This window comes from Zerene cesonia, chromosome 22 (assembly GCF_012273895.1).
Source record: "Zerene cesonia ecotype Mississippi chromosome 22, Zerene_cesonia_1.1, whole genome shotgun sequence".
NCBI lineage: Eukaryota > Metazoa > Arthropoda > Insecta > Lepidoptera > Pieridae > Zerene > Zerene cesonia.
The window spans coordinates 423,633-447,963 of record NC_052123.1 but is presented as its reverse complement, the minus strand read 5'-3'; the positions used below and the strand labels follow the sequence as shown (position 1 = coordinate 447,963).

The 24,331-nt window shown below is 34.9% G+C and overlaps 1 protein-coding gene across 1 annotated transcript in view; it reads left to right on the top strand.

The window, feature by feature from the left end:
• The window catches only part of LOC119835980 (thyroid receptor-interacting protein 11-like), a 45,654-nt gene that overhangs the window by 18,109 nt on the left and 3,214 nt on the right, over nt 1–24,331 (top strand). Inside the window, exons 3-7 of the mRNA XM_038361114.1 lie at nt 17,175–20,339; nt 20,474–20,658; nt 21,008–21,171; nt 21,806–22,009; nt 24,221–24,331. Coding sequence (XP_038217042.1) covers nt 17,175–20,339; nt 20,474–20,658; nt 21,008–21,171; nt 21,806–22,009; nt 24,221–24,331 — 3,829 coding nt within the window. The remainder of the gene's footprint in view (nt 1–17,174; nt 20,340–20,473; nt 20,659–21,007; nt 21,172–21,805; nt 22,010–24,220) is intronic.

Sequence of the window (24,331 nt, the reverse complement as noted above, 5' to 3'; positions counted from 1 at the left end):
AGATAATTTTAAACCACACGTAAAAAGTCATATTTAGAAAGAAAGAAAGAAAGAAAGAACAATTTATCAATATTGAAAAGTACAGTTTGAAGATACATTGTAATATGAGACGCGAGACAAAAATAGCGCAATAATATAGGAATTCGACGACAATCGTAACATCAGCTGAGTCCGTGAGAAACGGACAGACACTTTACACCGTTGTAAGGATATATGCCGGCTACTGCGCTAAGCACCTTACGGAATTCGTACTAATGGCGTATACTAGCTGTTCGTCGCGGCTCCGCCCGCATGCTCAAAGAAAGTTCCCAATTATGGATCGAAATATATTGATACTAGCTGCGCCCGGCGGTTTCACGCGCGTAAGTTCGTATCCCGTAGGAATATCGGGATAAAAAGTTGCCTATATGTCATTCCAGTTGTCCAGCTGTCTACGTACTAAATTTCATTGCAATCGATTCAGTAGTCTTTGCGTGAAAGAGAAACAAACACACACGCATCCTTACAAACTTTCGCATTTATGATATTAGTAGGATAGTAGGATAGTAGGATTATAATATTTCGGGATAGGATGCCTGGAGATAGAAGGCTAGAGAATGGTGAGGTTGTTTTACAATTTTCTCTGATCACGCAGACGAAATTGCGGGTGACAACTGTTCTAGAATACAGCTGTACCTACTAGTGTTTATTATAAGCTATTATAATATTATAAAAACGAAAGTGTGTTTGTTTGTTCGTATCTCACGTCGCAATGGTTTATGGATCGATTGTTGTGTCTAGAGATATGTTGGGCGGCTAGAAAGTGACACGGGCTGGTTTTCATGGGATATTTTTTTTTTTTGACTGTGCGGACGAAGCCGCTGTCGAAAGGCCAGTTGTTAATACATTTTTATATTTTAACCAAACACTAGCCTATAATCTATATAATCATGTTATGGTACATTTTACTGAGAAACTACTAAAAGCAAAAGGGGTAGGACATAGCATTTTTTTAGTAATATCTAAGTTTGATTTCCTACTAATATTTTAAACACGAAAGTTTGTAAGTATGAGGTATGTATGTATGTTTGTATGTTTGTTACTTTCTCACGCAAAAACTACTGATCCGATTGCAATGAAATTTGCTACATAGACATCTGGTCAACTGGAATAACGCATAGGCAACTGATATTCCTACGGGATACCGACTTACGCGGGTGAAACCGCGGGGCGCAGCTAGTGAATTATAAATAGAAAGTTTTAAAATGTAGATACCAAACCTACCTAAAGGCACAAGTTGCGGGTTCTTTTTTTTATTGATTTGAACGTTTGTGTGCAAGCCTCAGATTGTGAGATGTAGTAAGGATAAGGGGTTGAATGCTGGGTTACGACCGCTGAGCCAGCCCCCGATGCGGGCACCGACTTTATATTCCGCACACGTCACAGCTAGCGGGGTCACCCGGCGTGACCCGTATTATATGTTAATGCGATAAACACAAAAACTATTATAATTTAAAATGTAGACGATTATAATTTTAAAATCGCCCCGCTTGTCGATACGGTGACCGAGTTATTGACTGTTTTGTAACAGTTTTTTTTTTTTTCTTCACCGTCGACGAATTTTCTTTTGTTCAGCAATTTGGTATTGTAATATGTGACGTAGCAGTGCGAAAATTAAGCTCGTTTTTCCATGCGCTAAGTGGGTCGTGAGGGCGTAATGTATGAATAGTGTGTTTGTTGGATCTTTGTGAGGTGTTTTTTTTTGTATAAGAGGTACGACTCTAGATAAAACGGGACAAAACGACGAAATGGTCCTATCAAACATAAAAAATAATCACGCAAGGGTTTTGAAAACCCACGGAGTTATCGAGCTATTAAGAACATGCTACGTCTTTGGGAAAGTCGGTTAAAAAGGCTTAATATATCCAATCTACAGCCTGTGTTATTTTATCCCATTACGGATAGCTCCTAAAATTCAAATTTTTAGTCATTTTATATTATTGTGGATTTGTAACCTTTGGCAAAATAAAGACATTAATTATTTCTTCAGTAATAAATTATTCGATATTGCGTTTGATAATTGACCGAAACTCTGGTACTGTTGTGAACAGGACTGAAAGAATTAATTCCTCATGTAGACTAACGGAAAGTAACTTAGGTCTAGCACTACTCTGACTTCCGCGAAGAAAATATTTCGGAAATGACGTGTCTGGCGTGTGATGTCACATAAACCGCAACTGATAATCTTCCTTCTTTCAACTTCACTTTTTTAAAATTTGAACGTAGAACAGAGCTTTAAAAAACGTCCAGGATACGTGTCGTTTCGTACAGCGCGCCCAAAGGTCACGTAGTGTTACCATCACTAATAACCATAATGAATTAAAGAGCAAACTGAAAATAACCTCACGCTATCAGTCGGGCCATTGTAAACAGATGTGTTTATTCAGATGTGTTGACTCGGGACGTTGCCTGCGAGACACGAATTCTTTGAGATAGTGCGCTCGTATTTGTTCGGTTTATATGGTCAATGTGAGGCGGTGGAGGGCTGGAGTGTACTCTGTATATCCTACTATAATATTATGAATGCGAAAGTTTGTAAGGATATGTTTGTGTTTATTGCTCTTTCACGCAAAAACTACTGACCCGATTGCAATGAAATTTGGTATATAGGCAGCTGGACTACTAGAATAACATATAGGCAACTTTTTATCCCGATATTCCTTCGGGATACGGACTCGAGCGGGTGAAACCGCGGGGCGCAGCTGGTTGTTTATATGCGAGGGTATGTGAGGGCTAAAGTTCTTGAGGACTTGTGTTATTGTGCTGGATAATAGATAGTATATCAGCATTCCAATCAGAGTATAATGGGGATAACTGATGCCGTCACAAAGTTGATACATTTAATCATGTCTTACCTGATGGCTACAAAGAGGAGACATAGATGCTTTGTAAAATAGACATGTATATTTTTTATATATCCCACTATTTTGTTATATAAATTACTCTATATAGTATAAGAGGATTGTTTTTCGACAAGTGTTTTTCACCACGTGTGTGAAATATGCGTCTGTGTGTACTATGCTTGTAGCGGCGTCGAATGTGTAGAAAGTGCTTAAATTTTGCCGCGTTGGGCATGCGATGCGTCAACGTCGTTCAACTGTCAAACGTCAAACAATTTTGAAAACGGAATCCAAAAACAGTCATTTGGTTTTATTGTAATGTTTACATTTCTATGGCGATAGTTTGATGACTGAAAACTAATAATACCAACGCTCTCAGTAGGTTCTGAATTCGGTTATTTCCATATAAAGTATTGAGAAATAATCAGTGGGTTATATTACAAGTTTATTTGTATGTTTGTGCAATGAAGCAATAATGATTTGTCTCTTGAAAAAGAAAAACAAATGAACGCGTCAATAGTGATAAACCCTGCTATTAAGCGATCTATAGTTCTGGCTGGTTCGTTTTCGATGATGTTCTGATAAAATGTAAGGTAGCTAAATTATTACCGTCAAAGAGATTCAGCTAGCGAAACGGTTGGCAAACAAGCGCGCGCGTCACATCCGCACTTACTGAAAGTAAAATTTAAAATGCTAATATAGTTTCGTAAGGTAACCTCAGCTAACCCGTAGGTTGCTATACCTAGTAGAGTTTCTTATTGTAATTTAAATATTTGACTTGTGATTCAAAACCGACTTGCCTGTTTGAATATGAACCGCGTCGTGTTAGTATGTAGATGTAATCTCACCTTTTGTCTGTTCGCTTGTGGTAGGTCCTTCCGAATGTTCACAGTTTGTGATGCTAATGGTGTACTATGCTGTGAGTGAAAATCACTCGAAAATATTGCGTGATTTAGTCGATTTTAGTGTGGCAAGTTGGATGATAATATGTTCTTTTAATTGGGCTATAAGTGAAGAAAATGTCTTAAGGGAATATTAATTAACAGTTGCGCAATAGAGTCGTTTTTGCAGTGGTGAATGCTATCGCACTATGTTAAATGATAATTAAAATTGCTACATAGTTAAGACGGAATTCTTAGAGCTATGTTCTATGGATGGTGCACGTGATTTCATACGTATAATATCCGGGCTTGTGCTTGCGCCATCCAGTTTAGTGTGCGTTCTATGATCAACGATGGTATTAATGAATAATTAAAAGTCTTGGTCTGGATACAGGGACCTAGTCATCAAATTGATAAGGTAGCCGGTAATATATACCATATACATAGGCAGTCATAGAATAAGCTAAAAGCAGAATTTTTTTCGAAATATGTTCAGTAATTCCAGACCGAACGACGAACATATAAAATCACTACAAATTTGCTCCCAAGTTCAGATTCGCAGGAGACCTAGAGTTTACTATATCGATCATTCAACCATTGTGCAAACAAGACCGTTGCTAAGCAACGCGGCGGCGAGTGAGACAGAGAGTGGTGGCACCGGTGCGTTAGAGGAAGACGGCAATATTTTCACGGGGGTGAAGACCGATAAAGCGCGTGCGCATAGTTCAACTTTTATTGAGGAAATTATTACTTCCTATATTAGAAAGGTTTATGATTATGAATGTTTTAATGGAAATATAATATGAACAAGCGTTTGTGATTCTGTTGTACTTTATCGCTTAACGATGTTGTGGAATCGTTTGTTTTATAAAAATCCCATCTACAAATAATAATGTACTTAATTAAGAAACAAAATACCATATAAAAATCTATAATTAATTAGCCATTCCTAATTGATATCAATTAAATCTCAGCTAAATCTGGCACTGTAACATTAATCGCACTAATATTTTATAAACTTATTTCACATCGCATTAAATAACCATATCAAACAATCTACAGATTGAATTTTTAATATTGTGTGTAATACCACGACAATACTGTATAAGTAATACTTTATTAGACTAATTTTAGCCGAGGATTGAAAAATTGAATCCTAAATAAGTGACCTCGTATTAATTTCATTAGAACGTTCTTCGCTATTATTGCTTGTTGTTTTTTTTTTTGTTTATATTTTTGTATAGAAAACAAACAACTCGAAATGCAAAGGCATCGAACCGGCGGACCACCCGCATCCCATCCCCGCTTCGAAGAATGTGCTGAGTAAACACACCATCGCGAAATATAACAATGTATCACTGAACAAATAGATATCTGGGAACTATCAGATACGTCCATTAATTGTTTTAATTGGTATAGATATGTTTAGAAAAGATATATAATAATATAGATATAGACATAATACCGGACGAATACATAAGAATCGGAGGCTTTTTTCTCTTCCTCACCCACGCCATTCAATCCTTAAGAGCGGGCAACACTAAGGGATCACATACATATCCGTCAATCGGGCCGGTTCCTGAGATTACCACTGTATATTAATTATAACATTGAGCTGAAGAGTTGGGAACTGAGAACGCGGTAATCTCAGGAATATAACTGTATCAACACCTAGCCTCCCGTCCGCCATGATCCCGCCTCAGCAATCGAATTTCTACTACTCTTTCGGTTTGTCTATCATGGGCCTAAAGGACACGCCACGTATCTATTGAGGATCATTAATCAATTTGTATGGATATATTGTATGGATGGACTATTATCGCGAATCAATGTTTATATTTAACATATAAACATTGATTATAGTCCGGATTAGCTATTACCCGGCTACCACGCGAGTAACGCCGCGGGTTACAACTAGTATAAACTGATACTGCCTTTCGTTTGATTGTTAGATTTTACGCGAGTATTATACATTTAGAAATTAAAAACTTTGTAACGTCACGGGGAGACTGACTGACTAGAGTTCGGTGCTGTAAAGTGTTCGAAACGTCGGGTCGGGAAATAATATAATGAATAAATCGCGTTTAAAATCCGTTAAAACGTCTTTAATTCTAGCATAAACTAGGTTTTCCAGTGAGGGGTAGACGTTATAACATATAGACAATAAGAAAGTGAATAAATATTTCTGTACTCGAACGCAAATAGTAAATTTAAAAACCTCTCCTAGCGCGCTACACAACCTTGTTCCACTTGTATTGCTAACAAGTGATTATTGACACGGTCGGCTCGGCGTTTGTGAACATTGAAATGAATATTATTTTAATGCGAAATTGTCCGAAAGAGTCCGTTTGTGGGGTTGGTTAAAGTTATCATCCCGCTGTGGAAGCTTGAATGTCGATCTCTTAGTTATTTAACAGTTTGTAGGGAATTTTAAGGAAATTTCAATGAATAATAATAGAATGGCCCAGAATGGAGTGTTATTTTTCGTTGACTGATAAAAGTGGATTTTTTTATAAATTTACAATTTTGTTAGCTTGATGCCTTCTTTTGCATCTTTTTAATGGGCAAATTGGCTTTTATTCCGGGATATATAGACCGTGGAAAAATCTTATATGTATTTGGATTAAATTATTCGGTAGTGTTTTTACGTGATAGATTTTTAATAGCAAAAATGAATTAAAGAGTAACTGTATATATATATATATATATATATATATATATATATATATATATATATATATATATATATATATAAATGGGTACTTCCATTATTAGATATTCAACCATTATAATATGAAGAGTTCCAAGTAAAAAAAACTGATATAATTAAGGATAAATGCTATATATATTTGAAAATTGTTTGCGGCTACTCTTCAGGCCACAGTATAATATCTATAAATATGTTCTAACCATCAGGCGACCCATCAAATCCTTCTCCTCTCCCGATTACGACAGAACAGATCCACCGAGTTATACGGACGTGTTAAATATGAGTGATTTGCTAATAAACCCCACAAACCGTGTTGCAAATTGTCTACGTAACATGTCTCGGGGTACATTCGCCATTGATTCTAAAATACAAGATAAACCAGTAAAACGGGAATCGAACCAGCCACCCCTCATCTTAATTGTAACATTGATTACGTCACACAACAGGGCAAAATGCTGTGCGACTGAAGTGGTACTATGATCCTTTGAGTTAACAACGTTTAGAAATGACATAAAGGTGACACCTGGTGATTTATGATGTTGTGAGTAAACCCTTTCTACTTCTTTCTAAAGATAAGCTTAAAAGAACATATCCAGAAGAAGCAACTCTGGACGTGATTATTTGATCGAATGTGGAAATTCAATATACAAATGAAATAAGATATACATTTTTGTCGTCTTGAATATGACTCTTGGCCAAGATCCTTGAAATTATGTACGGTCAGTAAAATATACTAACATTATATAATAATCTCTGGGAATTAAAATTTTTTTATAAGACATTATTTTTATATTTTCTGAAATTATAAGTTGTACTTGTACTTTGCATTAGTTGAGATTGTTTTTTTAAAGAGTTTATACAAAAATCGCTCACAAGATGCATCACGCTCACGCACGCGTACGTCGCTCGCGTTCTTAAAAAAAAAATCCTCGTTTTTAATGCATTTCAATGCTAAAAACATAAAAAATTAAATTTGCCATAGTTATTTTTCCCACCAGCTCTTCACGTGACTCTCGCGAAGACGTTAAACCGAGTTACGTTAAGTCGTCGCTTGCTACATTACACAACCACAATAACACATTGTTGTGCTGTGCTACTTGACACACATGTTTTTGTGAGAGGTCTAGGAATGTATTTTTCGGTCCCTTTAATGGTGCGAGACTGTGATTTTTATCATGTTGTTCCAATCAATGGACATATCACTGATCAATATGCTGTTACTTCTTATTATAGTTAAAACGATTATTAAACAATTTATTGAAAAACAAATTATGCATCAATTATTAAACGACTAGCTTTCCGTCCTATGCTTGTCCAATTATAACTGTCATATATCTTTTCCCAAGTACCAGTCTATGTGTGTACAAAAAATTCAGACACACACACACACACACAGACACATATACTTTTGCATTAATAACATTAGTATGAATTTTTCAACTAAATTGAAAATATTTAAAAGCCAGCTATAAAACTTACAGCTCAGATATTTGCCAATACATTTTTGCCTAGCCCCAAATATATTGACCAATAGATAATCCCGCGCGGCTCACCTGATGTTAAGAGATTACTGCGACAGACCGACGTGCGGTCACAGGGTTCCGTAATGCTACTCCCTGAGGTTTCAACTGTCGGCTTCCATCGGCAGCCGGCTGTGACCACTTGGCTGTTATCTGCTGCCCTAACACGCCGTGACAGCGCGTCGAGTCGCATTCAGGAGTGACACTTTATAGCGGTGACGGATGCTGGGAAAGCGTGGTCTGATTAAAGTTTTATAGGGAGTGGAGACGTGTGTTGCACGTGTGTGTGTTGTGTGTGTACGACAATAATCCAAATCTGGTGACGGTAGTGGCACGTATTCAATTTGAGATATTAATTAAACTATATAATACATGTTTCTTTATCTTATAGTAAGTGCTCAAGATAGACATGGTTCATGTAGAATCAATAAAACACGTTGAGTGTTCGTGAATTCCTCGAACGGAATTATAATATAATCTGCCCTATATTATTTTCACATTAACTTACAAACAACTTTTTCGCTTTTTGCATGGAACTAGTATTTATTGCCTTAATAGTTAAGAGGACTTGTTAGGAGCATAGTATATTCAAATAATATAACAATTACGCCTCAATAAATTTAAACCTTCATATCTATTATACTTTTTTTTCTTATATATTTCGTATGTATAAAATGATTTAGGTCCCTATTATGAAATATGGTATATCACTCAATCCAAACAGGAGTTATACACTGTCCAACTTTATTTGTTTACTCCCTCATTCACTTATCGAATAGCACGTCTATACGGAATTACAATAGAGTGTGATTATATAATAGCATTCATGCATCCGGCATGCAGTTTAAGAAAACGAAGGTCACAGCGTTCGATGTGAACATGAAACATGGTGCCATGACCGAGATTTCCATGCATTTTTTCCGCTACACCATAATTAGGCATTTATAGGACACGTAACTAGGAATACCCGCTGATGAATATGTTATCTTTGGTTTTAGATCTGGAAAAAGTTAATGCTAATGTTCCAAGTTTTCTGGCCATTGGTAGTTAAGTTTTAGTTATAGTTTAAGAGTTGTAATGTTACAATTATTTCGAACATATGATGAAAGTTTGTTTAGTAAATCTTTTCCACTCCACTTTTATGTGGAAAATATTTACTTAGCTGTATTAGTGAATAACCATGTTATATAATGGATATGAAACTACATTGTTCTACAAAAACTTTCCCCTAAATTGTGTAAGTAAAGTTTTCTTTTGACCAAGGTTAAGAAACGGTCAGTACGAAGCCTGTCGTTTTATTGTGAGCGTTCCGCTAGTTTTCCCACGATTATCTCAGCAGAGACTGTCATTTGGATTGTCGTGTTGTTGTTATTGGTTCTTGGAAATTCGTCTGTTTGATTGCTTCTGTAATCTCTAAGGCAAGTGTCGATTGCTATCGTGGATAATGTTTTATTGATGATTACTTACTTCTTAGTTAGTCTGTACGATGGAACCCTTTTAATTGTACATAATTAAGAAGTAATTCATTGCAAATTTAATATTTTTTTCATCCGGCAGTTCTGCATACATAGCAAGGAGTATTAGAATTTGAAATCTCAAGCAAAACGTAGAACGCTTAACACTGATGCGATCTACGCTATGCAAGATAGCTAGCTCTCTTTAAAATAACAATGAAACGTAAACGACGGACCGTCAATCACAAGTGACATTGGCCCGTGCACTTTGAATGGCTACATTACCATCTCCATTCATCACATTTCCATCAGCGATCAATGCAATACCATCCCTATCTGTTACAAGTTAAAGCACAAATCTGTTCTCGCTTATTATGAACTTGTCACGTTCTATTTTTGTATTATCATTAACTATTGCAATATCATCTGTATCTTGAGCGGCTAGAATTCAAATTTATATGCATTTGACTCACGTTTTTACGTTTGAGCCTGGAGGTTGGTCATTGCAGTTCCAACTCTATTTATAAGACGTTAAAATATAATTTTGTGTACGGGTACCACGTTAAAACTAATGGAAGGCTCTCAAAATCTACTATTAAGAGTTTTTACAGTTTCTTTACCAACAGTAACCTCTATTACAACTGCATTTGAGATACAATAGACTTGAATATTAACTAATACACTCTTATTTTCTAAACAACCGAGTTTTAGACTTGATTGTGTGTTAGCTGGCAATGTTTTTATAGGATTATGTGTTGTAACTCTTTTGAGATAAGATGAATTTTCTTTTGTATTCATTTCGCACGCAACTCGTTCCGCTTGCCATGAAGGACACAGTCATGTGAAATTGATTCTATTTTCATTATTATTTGCATCGCCGTTTCTATTTTTATTTATTTTATTTTATGATTTATGCTGATAATATCTGTGTTATAAATTAAAATAGATAGAAATATCGTCATCATCATCATCATCATTGTTTCTTACCGATCCCTATAAAATAAAATGAGTATTGGGAGAAAATTTCTTTGAACACTCTAAATCAATATAGTCAGAACGCAAAGTTATGAATACTTTTTACTTAATTCATATATATAAATACATATTACTTACTTAGAGACATGTTTGAAAACTATTTGCCATGGTATTTACAATGGTTTCGGTGATATAACAACATCACTATTGTGTACTAAAATCTTTGCATAACAAAATAGTAGCATCTCGGGAACATAAGTCACAATAACCTATTATATAAACACGGTATGTTTTGAAAACTTAGTGCTATTGACTGCAGCTGGTAGTGTGACGGTCGATACGCTATTGTTCGCTGGCCACTAATAATTCCTTCTAACTTCGTGAGTGTCCAGCATAAAGAAAAAAAAATAATAAAAAAAAAACCAAACGTCAACGTTGGCTGTATACGGGTTTGACCTTCGACCCGTTTCGCAATTCCCGCCAATAGCTGTCAATTTTTTTTTTATTTTGAAATAGAATCATGTATCAATTTCGTCGTACGTTACAATAGCATCATTCACAATCAAAGAGCGTGTAATGGTCAAATATAATTAATAGAGCGTAATAATAGGAGTGTTTGAAAAAACTATACAAAGCTGCAAATGGGAATGGAGTTTCGCGGGAATCATTGAGAATGAATACGTTTGAATTGTTTTTTGGTGTTGTTCTCCTGATTCGTGTTTGTTCGTCGTTGTCGGAATGGTCGTTTGCGGAATATAGAGAGGTATGCCATTTTTTATATACAATTATTAGGATTAAAGAAAAAGCAAATGTTTCGATAAACGATGCATTATTGCATACTAGCTGCGCCCCGCGGTTTCACCCGCGTAATCCATATCCCGTAGGAATATCGGGATAAAAAGTTGCCTATATGTTATTCCAGTTGTCCAGCTATTTTCGTACCAAAATTTCATTGTAATCGGTTCAGTAGTATTTGCGTGAAAGAGCAACAAACACACACACACACACATCCTAGAAGGAAGTAGGATTTAGTCTTACATTCAATCGCATTTATAAATAACCAGTGAATGCCGGCTTCTTCTGTATCTCTCTAAGTTAGTAATAAGTTAATTATGAAATTCAATGTTTGTAATGAAATTATGATCAGTCTTTAAATTACAATGAGATCATTTAATATGTATAATAAATACACATTTCGCTTCATCCTCAACTCTCAATTTGAGCCCAGATAAATACCTTTTTATTTAAAACAATTAAAACGCCTATTGTACACAAGGCTTCACCACCCAGTATGAGTAATATAAAAACTAGAACTATAACCCCATATGATCGTTTAACTCGAAGTGAATGAAGTAAATCTCACAAGGATCCGTTAAAGTCTCACACGCCTCACTCACGTTACCAATGATCGTGACATCAGCTTTGCATGTCAACTGAGGAGGCTTGCGTAACAACATTGTCGGAGGCACCAGATGGAATACGGTCAAGGCAGGTGCTTCTTAACCACAATGGTTTTGCGCATGCGTTGCCTGAATGGATGTGCTGGTAGCAATGTACTATGCGATGGTAATTACTGCTGTTGACATGTCTAGGTATGTGACAATCTTAATGCCGAAGCGCCTGAGTTGTATTCTGTTTACCGAAATAATTTTATTGTATTACTAGCTGCGCCGCGCGATTTCACCCGCGTAAGTCCGTATCCCGTAGGAATATCGGGATAAAAAGCCTTATGTTATTTTGGTTGTCTACGTACCAAATTTCATTGCAATCGGTTCAGTAGTTTTTGCGTGAAAGAGCAACAAATACACACACATTCTTACAAACTTTCACATTTATAACATTAGTAGGATTAGTAGGATAGGATTTTACTTAATTGTTTAAAAATTTCTGATCAGTTTCGAACGTTGCTATATAGCAAGGAATAAAGTCGGCTTACTTTATTTTCATTGGTTTGAAACGGAATAATTATTAACGAAAGCAATCGCAACAATATTGCAATACAATTGCAAATGTTGCGCTCTAGGACGCTGATTTTTAAGACATTGGCTTATTAACACAAAAATATCTGAATGTTACGCTGTAGGACGCTGATTTTAAGACATTGGCTTATTAACACAAAAAATATCTCTAATAAATCGCCATATCTGATACAAATTTGTTGAGTAAAATCAATTTTTTTCAACACTCGCACAATCGCAGCTCGCTAGCTCTAAAGTATCGATAACTACGCCTAGGGCACGGGGTAGGAACGTTCGTGCTGCAACAATGGGTGATAAACTTGGAGTCTGATTGGCTCGGTTCCTGTTGCAATGTGTCAGTGACCCCCGCCGGTCCTTGTGGCTGATGGGACATGGGTTCAACGCTGGAAGAGCCATTAGGGTAATTTGAAAAATATTGAGAGAAATAGGAATTATTACAGCCCATTGCTTAATTAAAAAAAAAAAAAAATTAGCGTAAATAAAGAAGAAGGGGATCAAAAATTAACTGAAGTTTTTAGATGTTTTTACCCGCGCTGCGTTAATTATTATAACTATTTCGATTATTTGAAATACCGATAAAAACTATCTTATTATTCAGTTATATATTAATATATTATGTACGTTTAGGTGTGATATTTATTTATGATTGTGTTATATCTACCATCCTTCATAAAGTTTCTTCACGTATATTTTGATACTTAATACGTTAAATATTCAAAAAGTTTTACGATTTATTCTCTAGAAGATTAAATAATTATTTTCTTAACGAACTAAAGTCGTTGTGGATAAGGGTTTTGTACCCAAATACTGTCGAGTTTTACGAACTTATGGCCTCACAGTACTGTAATTAATGACTCTCAGACATACCCAATATGCACACAAAATTTCATAAGAATCGGTGCAGCCGCTTCGTACAAGTTTGGTAACTAAAATAGTAACAAGGGAATTTTATAAATAAAATGGAGATTAATTCCTCTTAATGTATTCTTTTTAGAAACTTGTATAACTGAATGCATTTTTTTAAATATAACAGCATTTAAAACAACCATCCAACGGTCATCCGTTCAGTTCTGTATGTTTGAATAGAGGTGTGGATTTAGATAGCTTATCAGTGTTATCAGTTCTTATCAGTGACCGTAAACCGTGTGGCAATACCCTATTAGCGGGTTTTGATACTCGACTGCGAGCTTTTCTATTTTACGAAAATTGTCGGTTGATTTCGTCGTTGTGTCCTTTTCAATCAAGTAACTGTTTTATTTAGAGGTCATCCATAAATTACGTCATATGAAATTTGGCTTTTTTTAACCCCTCCCCCTACTCGTCACAGCCTGTGACATTTAAAAAAGTCCCTCCCCTCTGATGTGATGTCATATATAATCTTATACCTTTAAACGAGCAATTCTTGTATATATATATCTATATATATAATTGAAATCTCGGAATCGGCTCCAACGATTTTCATGAACTTTAGTATATAGGGGGTTTCGGGGGCGATAAATCGATCTAGCTAGGAATTTTTTTTAGAAAATGTCATATTCGTGTTTTATTCGTGTTTTTTTTCCTGACATCTATTGGTGAATAATAATACTATTTTGCTTCGTAGATAGCTGGACAACTGAAATAACACATAGGCACTTTTTATACCGATATTCCTACGGGATACGGACTTACGCGGTTTCAACCGCGGGTCACAGCTAGTATAATATTATATTTGTAATAATGTACATATTTTGAACCTTATCATGTGACGTGACAAAGGTTTTGACTTTGATACAATGGTTTTAAAATTATAGCAATGCTTAAGGTCTCCGTAAATTGCGCCCACCACGAGTCAACGAGGCCAAAAGTTCTTTGGTTCGCACATTTTGCGTTTCTTAATCAAACGCCCTGTTCCAACAGTAGTGTAGTACAAGAATATGTAAACATACCAACCCGTGTGACATCGTTATCAACATTTCACGCACCACTTGTTCGAAGGATGTGAAAAAAAGACATGAAAAAGACAATTAACTTTTTGAATCTGTAATTAGGTACTATCGGTGTCGAAAGTTGTTTCGCATTTTCTTCGTCTTCGATGTTTCCTGTTGGGTACTTTTAAAATATTCGCAGTCTGATGTTCGGAATTTGTTCATTTTCATCCGGTTGTTTTCCACACTATGAATTTGTTTAATGCCCGCAGTTCGAATAGTAAGTTGTTTATTAAGTTTTATAGACTATAGTATACACAAAAGATTCACCTTTAAAAAGGTTTTTTTTCATTAGACTATTCTATTGATGATGGGTCTCTTCATATCAATTTTTTTTAACGTACAAATATAAAGGTTTAATGTTTTAGCACTTTACGGTTTAGGTTACCGAACTTAGCCATTCTTGGGTGTTCCAACTATATCCAAAATTTAAGCGAATCCACTATTTAATCGTTGATTTGAACTAACTTTCCCTACGAGTATAAACTGGCCGGTGGTCTTCCAGCGTAGAGTGAACGGATGACTGCTAGGGAAGCGCGCTCCATTGTAGACCACATCTCTTACCAGCAGGCGAGGTCGTGGCACTTCCCTATCGCTCAAAAATGAACTCAGAGCTTGGCCGGTCGCTCACTTAATTGTATGTAATGAGACAAGCACATAGGTATATGTTCAGTAACCCGTGTTCGAACGGCGTACCATCGGTTCCGCGACAGTGGATCCAAGGTCGGCAGACGACAGTTAAACATGCGATCTTGTGAGGTTAGTTTTGCCAAGTCGATACTATTGTCTTAATACGGTTGACGTTTCGTTTTGCTATTGGTGTGACTTGATGCCGGTCTCAATCATGCTGAATTATGTGATGTTAAGTAGATACCTGGGTGGTGATCGGTGACAGCTCCTCCGTTTTGACAGCTCATACTTTATAAATACACTGGTATTGAAAAAGGTTTTAATGAGAACGTTGTTTTATTAGAATTAGTAGCTAAATTGTTGTTCTAACCTAACCTGTATGTTATCGTCATGTCGTAATGTTTTATTTAAAAACTACTGGACACAATTGACTTTAGTTTCTTATAATATTGATGAGGTAGATAATAATAAGAATGACGGTAATGAAAATATACTGTAATGCGAAATAATGCAACTTGTTTTATAACAAAAATATGAAGGTCTGTATCATGTTCGCATTACTATACACCCAGGAGGTCTATCTATACTGGTTTATGTAAGGTTTTTTATTCACTTCATTAAACTAGAATCCAATAAAGACCTATACGTTGACGCTAAATAATGTGATTGTATCCAAGGTAAAGTCCAATCAATTAACACAAGCGGCACATTAATGTAATCTATGCAAATATTGCCAGTTGTATTTTATTAGTTTTATCTTATTAAGGTTATGTAATAAGAAATTCGTTGAGGGTAACTTTGTTGCTATGTTTTAGGTTTGGTGTTAATTTACCAACAAAAAAGAGGCTTCGAGTGTTGGTTTTACATATTAGCTTGATTATTTTACAATTTGCATATTTATTTCTTTGTCTGATGCATTGATATTAATTCAGTCGTTTTATTCCCGCCAAATGGTTATACCACACATTCATAATATTCACTCTATCCCGCAATATATGCATTTATATGTTACTAAAGTACTAACACTTAAGTTTAGGCTTTTACATAGTATATTTATTTATGTTTAGATGATGAATAAATCATCGAGACATCATCATCATCAGCCCATATATGTTCCCACTGCTGGGACACAGGCCTCCTATGAGGGTTCAGGCCATAATCCACCACGCTGGCCAAGTGCGGGTTGGCAGATGTCACATGTCGTCGAACTTTTAATTCTTGGACATGCCGGTTTCCTCACGATGTTTTTCCTTCACCGTTTAAGCAGTGGTGATGTTATCCACATGCGCAGATAAATTGAAAAATCAATTTATTTCCTGCACGCTCGCCCGGTCTCGAACCCCGACTTATCGATTTTGAAGTCCGAGGTTCTCACCACTGAGCCACCACTGCTTTTTGCATCGAGACATGAATAACATTAAAAATATAATTTTATCGATATATACTAAAAAAAGTAAGTATGACATTTTACTCGTAGATATAACGAACCTTTCCCTAAGGTACACATATTGAGGTAGTTTAATTAATAGTATAGAAAAGTATGTTAAGAAAGTCGGTTTTGTTTTTCACGTTGATGAGTTGTAAGATTATTGGGAACGTCGGTTAGTTAGGTCATAATGGTGCCTATATTTTTCTGATGAATCAATTGTGTCGTATACTTTGCACATCAACTCGCTTGTATATGAGTCAACCATGAACAACTCAACTTGATAAGTTATCATGTTTGAATAGACATACTGTGGCATGTTGCGGGAATACAAAAAAGACGTACTTCTTGCAACGTGCCCACATGTGTTTACTTGCTAAAAAGAGGAATAATACGAATACCGAGGTTAAATTTCTTAAAAATATGCTTAATACTTTCCACTATAACAATGGTTAGGCTTTAAATATGATCATCTTAGATAAGCAACACCTAGAGTAACTACTATGCTACTTACACTATGAAGGCTAAATAATAAAAATGATTTTGCGCGTGACTGTACATACTAATCACGAAGGTATGCTCGTTATGAAGTTAATTTGAAACCGGTTTAAATTATCTGTTCTATATTGTCAGTAAATTTAAATAAATTAATTGTTTCTTATCTAGAGTCGTGTACAGCTCGACATCAGACAGTTCCCTTTAACAATAGTTTGAAAAATAATTATACTTAATGTATTATTTCTGTCTTTACAGAGACTCTCAAAACGAAATGGCATCAAAGATGACGAATCCAGTTGGTATTGGGACCCGCCTCCTCAGTCTTCGAAAACCATCGATCATGACATTGAAAAACAATACAAACTTCAAATACAAGCATTACAAGATGAAATATCCGCCATAAAAGATTGCGCCACGGTTGAAAAAGGTCCGGATAGTGATGAAGAACTACATCGATTGCGCGAAGAAAATAAAAATCTAACTAATAGTCTAGAAGATTTGGATAACCAGCATCAGGTTGCTATGGAGAAACTTCTTTCCTTAAAAAAGGAGTTGCAAAAGAACTTTGAGCTATTAAAACAAGAACACGAAAATATGAAGTCCGCGAATGATGATTATTCAACTGAAGTTAAAGTGTTAATGGCAAAATTAGGAGAAAGGGATGAGGAAACTGAAAGAATTAAGGCGGATTATGAGACATTGCATCACAAATATCAAAATCTAGAGAGAATCCACAGCCTCTTAAAAGAAAACGCGGAAAAGTTCCAGGAAGAAAATCAAAAGCTTCACGAAGAAGCGTTTAAATTGCAGGAACAAGTTACGGAACTGGAACATGCAATCGAGGTTGCGACGAAAGAATCTGAAATGTCTGATATGGTACCAAAAGAAAAATACGAAGAGTTACAGAAAAAAATCAATGAATTACAGGAAAGACGAAGCACGAATCAAATTCACATGGATGAAATCAACATTGATGACAATGCGAAGAGCGTTATAGAAACATTAAAACGGGATATAAATGATCTTAAACATAAGTTAGCGCAAAATGAATGCGACGATACTAACAGCAATAAAACAATAAAACCAGAGAAAATAATGCAGCTTTATAACAGGTATGTGAATTTTGATTTACCTGTCGATTATGTCGGCGAAATACCATCGTCCACAGATAACATAGTCTTATTTAAATTGGAAAGTGTGTTTAAAACAATAAATTCCTTCAGAAAAGACATAGATACGTTTGAGCAAAAGTTATCAGAGAAAAAACTTAACATAAGTCATTTAAAAACTCAAATTGAAGATTTAACTACTGAAAATGAATATTTGACAACAGATATACAACACTATGAAAGTGAATTGGATGAAATGAGAAAGAACAATGATTTTCTTATTTCGGAAATAGCAGCTTTGAAAAATACGTCAAAACTAGAACCGATAATAGAATCACATGAAGATAATTTAGTCAAATTGGAAAGCGAACTTGCTGATTGCAACAAAATTAACAAAACTTTTGAATCTGAAATCAAACGGATTGAAACGGAATTGTCTGAAGTGATGAAAGAAAAAATAATTTTACAGGAAAGTTTAAATGATCTACGGAAAAAATATACTACGATGCTCAATGAGTTAGAAACTTGCAAAAATGAGACGAAAGCTGTGGAAGAGTTAGAAAATGCTGAAAGCGTTACCCAAAACGAGAAACTAATAAAAGCCTGCGACGATATTGACGACTTAAAAAAGCGTCTAAGTAATGCCAGTTCCAAAAATGAACAATTATCTATAGATTTGCACATTATTGAAAATGATAAAGTTTTATTGCTGAAAGAGATTGATGAATTAAAACTGATATTAGCAGAAAAATCTTCGTCCCATAAAGAACTAGAATCATTGAAGAGTGTATTAGATCATAAGCTGAAAGATTTAGAAATTAAACTTGATGCCTTACTTAAACATAAGCAAGAAATAGAGAATGATAACTTAAATTTGACAGAAAAAGTGAAAACACTTGAAACCACTTTAAAAAATCAAGATGAAATTGAGAATATTATGAAAGAAAAGACAGAATTATTGGGTAAACTGGATATAGTGCAAAAAGAAAATACAGATCTATCGAAAAATGTAAATGATTTAAGTAATGAAATATCAAATTTAAGGCGAGAAAGGGAAGATTTAATCAATGATAACAATTCTCTTAAACAGAATCACTTTAGTGAATCTGAAACTATATCTGATTTGAAAGACAAGATTAAAGAACTTAAAATTAAAGTTGATGAATTTGATGCATTAAATAATCAATTGGTCGCTCTCAAAGCAGAACATAAAGTTGTTTTTGAAAAGAAATTACGCCTGGAAGCCGAATTATCAAAATCGGATGCAAAAATTTTGCACTTAGAATCTGAATTTGATAAACTTATTACTGATTTGAATGAAAAAGATTCCATTATAGATACATTAAATGGTACGTTAGCCCAAAACAACATAGCAGTTACAAATCTCAATCAAAGTGTTAGTGAACTACAAAGTAATTTATTTGTCAAAAATGAGGAGATTGAGCGTCTTCAAAAATTATTACAGGAAGTAACTGAAAAATTTAACAGCACCAGCATAAGCTCCAATCACAGTCACGAGGAGATACAAAAATTACATTCCGAGAAAGAGGAAGTCAATAAACAACTATTTGCATTAAATGATGACATAATTTTGAAAAATGCCGAGATTTCAAAATTAACAAACAGGCTTGAGGATATTGAAAGAACTAACTCTGATTATAAATCAAGTATAGCAGGAAAAGATAAGGAAATCAAAGAATTACAACAATCGATCGTTGAATTAACGGATAAAATAAATACAGTAAGCACAACGATTCACAATGACGATAACGGCAAATTGTTAGAAGAAAAATGTGCTATAGAAAAAGAATTACATGATTTAAAAAATATCCTTACTCTAAAAGAAAGTGAATTAGTAGAAACTAAAAATAAATCACTGTTATTAGAAAACAAATGCCTTGAATATCAAGCTATTATAGACAAAGAAAATACTGAAAAAGCAGAATTAATCAATTTAGTTAGTCTTAAACACAACGAGAGCTTACAGTATCACGGAGAAATTCAACGGCTTAATAAAGTAATTTTGGAACAAACAAATGAATTTAAAAAAGTAATCGATGAGAAGGATGCTTTGATAAGTAACCATTCCGATAGTTGCCTTAACTGTGATAAGCTGATAGTAACAATTAAAGAGAAGGATGAAATAATTATGTCATTGAACCAAAATTTAACCGATCATGAAATACTTAAAGCTGAATTGTTAAATGCCAAGGATACCGTAGTGAACTTGACGAAAAAATGTGAAGACTTAGACAAAAGTTTAACTATTCAATTAGAAATAGTCAGAAAATTGACGGCAGAAAATGTACAGGTATGTAGTATAGGATATTTCCTATGTCATTATGTTTATAAATATAGTATCTGAACTTGTAAAAAAACTAGATATAACTTGAGATATATATAGATGAGCAAAAAATTAAATTTAATAGTATTCTTTGTATTTAGTTGTCCGAAAAAGAGCAGAATTCCACGCGAGAATTGGAAAGGTTACGTCATCATCTTGTCGAAATGGAGGAGAATTACACGCAAGAGTTGATGACGTCAGAACAAAAGCTAACAGAGTGCCAGACGAGATTGCACCAGGTCGAGGAGAGAGCGAAACAGACTAGCACAGTGTACACTAGTAACAGGCAAGTTGTTTAATAAATATTGTTTGTCATGCTATATTAATTATTCACCATAAAAGTGCTTAATGTCAGTCATGAAAAGTAAATTTTCTGTTTGTGAAAAAATATTCATGATATCTCATCATCAGTACTTTCGAAGCATACAAAATAATTAACATTAACTCTTTATAATATTAGAACAGATTAATATGTTGGGTAAATAGTCCATTTTTTACTTATAATTTGAAGTGTTTATAGTCTCATATTATACCAATTTAAGTTTTTCACAAATGTGTTGTGTTACATATCATTTTTAACTGAAAAACCAATGATAAGATCTACATAAATTTGATTATGATTTGGCTATTTTCAGTATTCGAGCAAACCAAGAAGTGGAAACGCTAAGAAATCAAATAAAGCTACTAGAAAAACAACGTGAGGATGTTCAATCGCGATTAGGCGAGGCAGAGGACGCGAGGAGTCGTAGTGAAGCTGCACTCACTAATCTTCAAGTTGTTCTGGAACAGTTCCAGTTAGGTAAGAAATTTTTAAGTGTAGACATTTTTTTATTGTGGGAGTCGAGCATACCTCGGCACGAATTGGGCCAGCTCGCACCGGGGTAGTACCACACCCCCACAGAAAACCGGCTTGAAATAATAGCTTGCTATTGTGTTTCGTACGGTGAGTGGGGGAGCCGGAGGCCTACTTCCATCTCCTCGCCCTTCCCAGTTCATTCCTTGTTTCCAGTCATCAATCTTTTCCTTATCCCTTATCCGTTAAAAGCGGGCAGCGCATTCTCAGAGGTCTCAGCCTCTGTGAATGTTCATGGGCGGTGGTGATCGTTTACTAACAGGCGAACCACCAGCTCAGTTGCCCAGTATGACATAAAAATCAATAAACGTTATCGCTTCCAACAGTTCACAGTGAGCAATTCTTTAGAAAGTGTGTGTTTAAGACTTGCGAAAATTTAAACAAGAAAATACAACATCTTATCTTAAATCTATAATAATACTAAATATTTGCCCTGAGTAGATGTATTTAATAAACTATTTACTATTTAAATAAGCTATATAAAATAAAAAAAGAGATATGAAATTCAAACGTAACCCTATGTTTAGAATTTCGTATCTAATTATATACATTTGATAAATTGTCGATTTATGAATTCCAGATAAAGAACGCGACATACACGCTGCAACGGAGAAAATAAGAAATAAAATGGAAGACATAAAACGTCAAAACTCAGGTTTACAAGATGAAATTGCTCGACTGAAGGGCAAATTAGAAGAATCTATAGCTGGCTTACAAGCCGCGACAAGACTAGGTGATCAAGTCGAAACAAAAACTGCACAAATCAACGATTTGAAGGAACAAGGTAAATTGCATGTGTCTCCTATTTACTTACAATAGGCTATAAATTTTATTGAATTAAGGTAGATTTCTGATTTATATCCTATTATCAGTTGACATACGCAAGTCGTTTATAAGGTATGAAGTGCAGAATATAAATTTAATTCGTATTACGTAATTATTAATAATATGTAAACCTTCAATAAGGATGCTTCATATAGATTGAAAAAAACTGTCTTGTAATTCGATTGTTTCAAAAAATCAAGAACTTGGTATTGTATTTTTATTGAATAAGCTAACATTGTGACTTTGTTAGTGGATATTATCAAATAACATTGTTCATCTGCCCGGTGCCTGGCTAAATATCAGCTGGTAATTCTGGGCTTGTTACATCCCAGGCTACCAGTTGGTATACAGTTAGATACTGTTCAGCTACAAAAACATTAGAACATAGAATGTTTGACACATACGAGTAGCGACACATGTAAGTTTTCATATATTGACGATGTTGTTGTTTTGCTTTCGTGTGTCTCTTTTGAATGACGTTATGTTTTGCCTCGTTTATTTTCATTGACGCTTTGTAATGATTTATTTTGCGTTCGTTTGATATTTTAATGTTGTTTCATATTTTTTAACGTAAGATGACTTTTGTGTTACGCTGCGACTAAATTTCGTCTGAATGATTATTTTTAAACCTTAATGACGTACTGGTTGTCATTTAATTTTCTTTGATCGCGAAATTTAATGGCAGTATTACAAGAAGTAAGCGCTTTACCGGCAGTATATAGAAGATCGAGCTTGCACGTACTTCGGTCTAATCTCATTTGGTAACTGTGAGGTTTCGACGCCGAGTCAGATGGACAATATGCGTAAAGTACTGTTATTTGATTCGTGCACTCAGATTACCATATGGGGTTTGACTGAGGGTCGTTGTTTTACATCGTGACGTCCTTTTATCATCTTTGTTTTTTTGCCTGTGATTTTTTGTTGTTGGACAAAACTTCTACAGTTTTCTTAACGTTCTAAGCCGATGCACAATTTTATTATAAATGTTTATGTATTGATTACAATTAATGTTGCAAGAAATGTTTTTGTAGCCCTTTTGGGACACTACTGTGTATGTAATTCTGTGTAAATTATTATTTATACCTACCGTTTTAATAGCAGTTACTATAAAATATTCAAATTCCATTTATAGTAAATGCAATTGTAGTCCGTTGTAGAAGTTTTGTCCCATTGATTCATACAGCACTTGTTACGTAAGCATTGCACACTGTATGTTATATAAGATTCGAGGCATCTATTTCTGGAGTGTTGTCATTTACAACTGTATCTGTGAAATCGATGTTTTCGATGTTTTTCTTCCCTCTAGTAGAAGCATTTAGAAGACATCGTTAGCGGCATTGTCTCTGAGTATTACTTCAGGTACTGGCGGATTAATTGGTAAAAGAGAAAAAGGGACATTGGCTTATTTGATTTCGCCACCTTTTAAACTTGATTCATCAATTTTAGATGTTGGGTTATATAATGTCAGAGATGTATGTAATTAACAGAATTTTATGTGTTTTATTCATTATTCAGACTATAAAATTCTATTGGTTCTGAAATCTCATTGAGAACAACACTGCTTAAAATAGCCATGCAAATTATTGCCACCAAAACATCATAAGGATAGTCAATATCATATTTTTGACTATTCTGAATTGATATGAATAGATTTGGCAATGTGAAGAATCCCTTTATAACAAATATAGAAAATAATATTCATTGGTGGTTCAAGTTCACGATTAATCCCGTGGTTTAAATTGAATGGTCGATTGCCCGATTTCTCTACCCAGTGGCTGAATAATACTTTGAGATCGTGCTTGCTTTATCGTCGCGCCGAGTGATTAGTGCATGGTGAGAGTAAATGTAGATTATAGAAGGTATTTGTATCTTTTTTATTTTGTTTTCGTAGATTTAGGGAATGATATGTAGAATTAGTTTATTTATTTGATTCGTAAACATGACAAAAAGAATAGAAAAATATGAAAACCTTTGTGAGTAAGAATCAACGACCTTCATTTATAGCGCATTCGATTTTCACTACTATGAAACTTCAGATAGATTATGACACAAAATAATAAAGTCAAGATTTTAATAGCACGTTTAAAATGTTTAAAAAAAATTCTTAAGTTCATCTCCCCAAAACGATTACGGGTAGTTTCAATGTTTGTTTTCTTCGACGACACTCCAGTGCGCACGTTGCAAACGTCGGTGGCGGCGGCCGAGGAGCGCTACTACAACGCGATATCGAACCAGCAGGATCGCGTCGACAAGAATCTCGTGAAGAACTTGGTCGTCAACT